The sequence below is a fragment of the Silene latifolia genome, chromosome 11, assembly GCF_048544455.1.
Source record: "Silene latifolia isolate original U9 population chromosome 11, ASM4854445v1, whole genome shotgun sequence".
NCBI classification, from domain to species: Eukaryota; Viridiplantae; Streptophyta; class Magnoliopsida; order Caryophyllales; family Caryophyllaceae; genus Silene; species Silene latifolia.
The window spans coordinates 106,800,007-106,804,426 of NC_133536.1; the positions used below are offsets into that span (position 1 = coordinate 106,800,007).

General features: G+C 46.6%; 1 protein-coding gene across 1 annotated transcript; it reads right to left on the reverse strand.

Annotated features, from left to right (window-relative positions):
* Nucleotides 1–2,273: 2,273 nt before the first annotated feature.
* Nucleotides 2,274–3,611, reverse strand: LOC141613773 (uncharacterized). Its single transcript, XM_074432514.1, has 3 exons — nt 3,296–3,611; nt 2,592–3,210; nt 2,274–2,433 (listed from the first exon to the last, which is right to left on the reverse strand). The coding sequence occupies exons 1-3, from the start codon at nt 3,483–3,485 to the stop codon at nt 2,274–2,276; spliced, it is 969 nt and encodes a 322-aa protein (XP_074288615.1). The 5' UTR covers nt 3,486–3,611.
* Between the last annotated feature and the right edge of the window lie 809 nt (nt 3,612–4,420).

Here is a 4,420-nt window from a genome sequence, read left to right on the forward strand (position 1 = left end):
GGGAAGAGTCTCAGGCTGTTTTGCATGCTATCCACAGTGGAGAATGTGGAAACCATGCAGGGGGCAGGAGCCTGTCCAACAAGGCACTGAGGCAGGGGTACTTCTGGCCCACAATGCGCAAAGATGCCATGGAATTCGCAAAAAAATGCGACGCTTGCCAGAGACACGCCCATGTTAGCCACCAGCCAGCAGAGCCTCTGCACCAGGTTATCTCACCATGGCCTTTCATGAAATGGGGAATGGATATTGTAGGACCATTACCCAGAGCACCAGGAAACAAAGTCTACATGCTCGCCATGACGGATTACTTTTCCAAATGGATAGAAGCAGAATCATCCTCCCAGGTTACAGAAACCCAGGTGATATCTTTCATTAAACGCAATATCATATGCAGGTTTGGCATTCCATCTGAAATTATATGTGATAATGGGTCCCAATTCATTGGAAATAAGACTGAGGCTTTTTGTGCTAGGTGGAACATCTCGTTGCAGAAATCTACTCCCGGGAACCCCGGTCCAACGGACAAGTGAATCCAGCAATAAGATTATCATTGAAAACTTGAAAAAGAAACTAGAAGAGATTGGGGGCAAATGGGCGGAAGAGCTACCTCTGGTTCTCTGGGCTGACAGAACCACACCAAAGGTTGCAACGGGGCAAACCCCTTTCAGCCTAGTGTTCGGAGCAGAAGCAGTCATCCCATCCGAAGTCAGGGTCCCAACCCACAGATATGGATGCATCACAGAAGATCAGAACCAGGTGGAAATGGCAAGCAGCCTGGACACGATAGATGAACTCAGAACCAGCGCCCAAATCAGGATGGCTTCCTACCGACAGACTGTGGCTAAAAGCTACAACAAGAACGTAAAAGTAAGAACTCTGCAGGTGGGAGATCTGGTCCTAAGGAAAGTCTTCCAGAATACCAAGAACCAGCAAGCAGGGAAATTTGCCTACAACTGGGAGGGGCCATACCAAGTAGAAAGCACAGTTGGAAATGGAGCCTACCGACTCATGACTATGGAAGGGCAAATGGTTCCCAGATCCTGGAATATCACCCACTTGAAAAAATATTTTATTTAAAGTCACCAGCAAGGTCAACAATCGGGTACTCAGCCTACCAGATACAGCCCAGCCAGGTTCTAGATATTGCCTTACATATTTTCTGGCTCTGAATATTTTTCTGTCTCTGAATACTTTTATGCCTCCAAAAAATTCTTCTGGCCCTAAAAAGATATTTTCCTGCTTCTAAAGTATTTTTCTATTTTTTATATATTTCTCTGGGTCTAGATATCTCCTGAGTCTGAATGTTTTATGGCTCTAAAAACGTTATTTTTAATCCAACATTTCTGGTTCTAAAAGCCTTGTTTGTATTTTAAATCCTAACAAACTTTAAATTGCAAAACCACCGTGAATAATTTGAAATATTTTCAAGTAAGCCAAGAAAATAAAATGCAAACTAATCTGGCAGAGCTTGTATTCACTACAGAAGGCGTGTGTCTGTGGCTAAGCACGTACAACCGGGACAAGCAGCCTCCCGCGATGCATTAGCACCCACGCAAGCCTGGCTCCTCTGGACGAGTGGGCATACTAGACCCCTTAGCCAGCAATCTATCAGCGATGGCCAAACAAACGACGTGCATGCACAAATCAAAGCACCAGAAACGGTACGACACAAAAAGATAATCAGTAGGAAATACTTAAGTCACAAAGCAAAGCATGTCTGGCACCAGAGCCAGACCAAAAGTACATAAACTGTTCAAAATAAAGATGTTATGCCCCGTAGGGCCAAAAACTAACTAAGCACAGCATAAGTCTTTCAGATGCAGAAAAATACTAATCTACGTTAATATGCACCACATCTTCAGGAGCAGCAGCCTGAGCGTCAGGAGCAGGAGAGTTCACCTCTTCCTCAGCGCCTGGGTCATCAGCAGAGCTTGATGCCGAGGCTCCACCAAGCCGGAAGATGCGTCGATTCAGACCATCTGGAAAAGTAGCAGCAAGCCTCCCCTCTTCAGCTCCTAAATCCCAGGCCGAATGCTCCCCCTTCTGGAACATCTTTATACAGTCGATCTTTGTTTCCAGAGCGGCATAAGACAAAGCATCCACCAGAGTCCTTTTCAACTCCTGCACCTCAGAAACCCTCTCCTCCTGAATCTGGGCAGCACGGGTTTCTGCATCAGAAGCACGTTTCTCCACCTCTGAAGTGCGCCTTTCAAAGATCGCTGACCTTCTCCTTAGCATCAGCAGCCTCTTTCTTGGCATCGCGGACCTCCTTCTCAAAGATCGCAGACTTTCCTCTCAAAGATCGCAATCTTCTTCTCAGCACTAGAAATCCGCCCCTCAGCAAGAGAAAGACTGTTCTGTAAATTCTGCTTCTGAGTGGCCTCCTCCAACAGCAAATCCTGGGACTTGTTTAGATCAGCCTGAGTTTTCAGCCTATCCTCGTTGGCCTCCTTCGCCAGCTTCCGAAGCTTCGCATTTTCTGCTACCAGGAGAGACACCTTCTCCCGCAAATACAGGGCCATCTGAAAGGACTGGTAGACCAGAACAAAGTGTCAAAAAAAAAAAAAAAAAAAAAAAAAAAAAAAAAAAACCAATGATTGTTTACCTCGAAAGAATGCTCAGTAGCACGATCCACCAAGTCTGGCAAAGGAGCGCTATCCAACGCAGACCTAGGAGCTGGAAGAAGCATCTGGCTCATTAAGTCCAAGCTACTTGTAGACTTATTCCTACCAAAGTTATCCGGAAGTGAAAAAACAATAACCCCCGGAGCAGATTTAGAGCCAGAAGTAGCCCCAGAAGCAGGAGCAGCTTTAGAAGCGGAAGCAGACCCAGAAGCAGAAGTAGCTCCAGAAGCAGGAACAGCTTTAGAAGCGGAAGTAGCTCCAGAAGCAGGAATGGTTTCAGGCGTTGGAGTCCCATCAGACGCAGGCTTAGTTGGACCCGAGCCAGGAACAGCTTTGGAGGTTAAAGCATCTCCAGAAGCAGACAGTCCGTGCCCAGACAATGGAGGCCTCACAGCCAGAGGTGTAGCTTCAATAGGGACCTGCTCCTTAGTCCGCTCCGCAGCAGCAGATCTCCTTTTGGGACGAGGTCCAGAACCAGGGGCAGGAGTAGACTTCCTCTTCTCAGCAGGCTTGGGGACAGCCGTAACTTGCTCTTTCACTCTCTGAGCCAGGACATCTTGCAATGAAATCTTAGATTTTGCAGAACCTGGAAGCAGCAAAGATCAAGTTAGAACCAAATATACGAAGAATCCAGAAACAAAGCCAAGTCAAAAAAGGAAGAACAAACGCACTAGTCGACATTGAATCTTTCTCCTCAGCAGCTGTTTTCTTCACCACAGCAGCAGAATCCTGGACCAAGTTGGGGAATGTCCTATTTTCTGGAGGTGGACTGAACAACTTGGAAAGGGAAGCAGCTTTGTCAGGAGACAAGGGCAGGGGGCACAAACCTGCACAAAAAACCAAGTAAGGAAATATGAGCATCAAGGAAAATACACAAGAATAAAGGCATGCAAGTACCGTCTGTTGATCGCCAAGCACTGACAATATAGTCAGTCGGAGCAGGAAGAGTGTCAATTTTCACAAAAATAAAACGGGAAAACCACTTGCTATCATCCGGCTTCACGGGGAAGATAATGCAATTCTTCTCCCCGTCTCGAACCCGAATGGTTACTTGACCCCGAGCAAGAGACCTGACCGAGAACAAATGTGCAAGGTCCGAGAGGCCAATCTCATAACCAAAACGGTTATTCATGGCATCAATCGCAAGCAAAGTTCGCCAAGTGTATGGGGCCACTTGACAGATAGCCAACTGATTCAAGTTCAGATACTCTTGAACCAAAGGAGGGAATGGAAATCGCAGACCCAGGCGAAAGGCATACTCATACAAACAAATCCACCCTTCCCTCACCGAATCAGCTTTCTGGCCAGGAGTCGGAATGTGGAACACCACGTCATCAGAAAATCCAAAGGTTTTCCTGATGTGATCAAGATCCTCAGGGGTAAACTCGGAATCACAAGAATGCTTGGCGGAAAGGACGCCGCCGGAGAGAAAGTCCTCGGACGGCATCACTGGATCCGAAGCCGAGGTCGAAGAGGCGGACTTTTGTGACATGGTATGTAAAAAAGATGAAAAGGAAAAAACAAAGTTGAAGATAAAGTACCTGTGGAAAAGTGACCGGCAGAAGGTGAGAAAGTTTTTAGAAGAGACAAAGGTGATTGATGGTGAAAAGTAGAGAGAGAGGAAGTAATAATGAGGAGGAATAGGAAAAGAGAGGGAGTACCGAGGGATTTATTAAAGAGGGAGGTTGGGGAGTTATGGTGAGGGGAGAATTCTTAGGGAAGTGGGAAAGTGGCGGCAGTTTGTCTCAAGTGGGGAGTTGTAATCATCAGGTATAACTGCTCAGTTTCGTCAGTTC

Coding starts and splice junctions, on each gene's coding strand:
- LOC141613773 (XM_074432514.1), bottom strand. CDS start 3,485: ATGCTCATATTTCCTTACTTGGTTTTTTGTGCAGGTTTGTGCCCCCTG. Junction 3,211..3,295: donor GAAAGATTCAATGTCGACTA/GTGCGTTTGTTC, acceptor TGCTGCTTCCAG/GTTCTGCAAAATCTAAGATT. Junction 2,434..2,591: donor TTCGAGGTAAACAATCATTG/GTTTTTTTTTTT, acceptor CAACGAGGATAG/GCTGAAAACTCAGGCTGATC.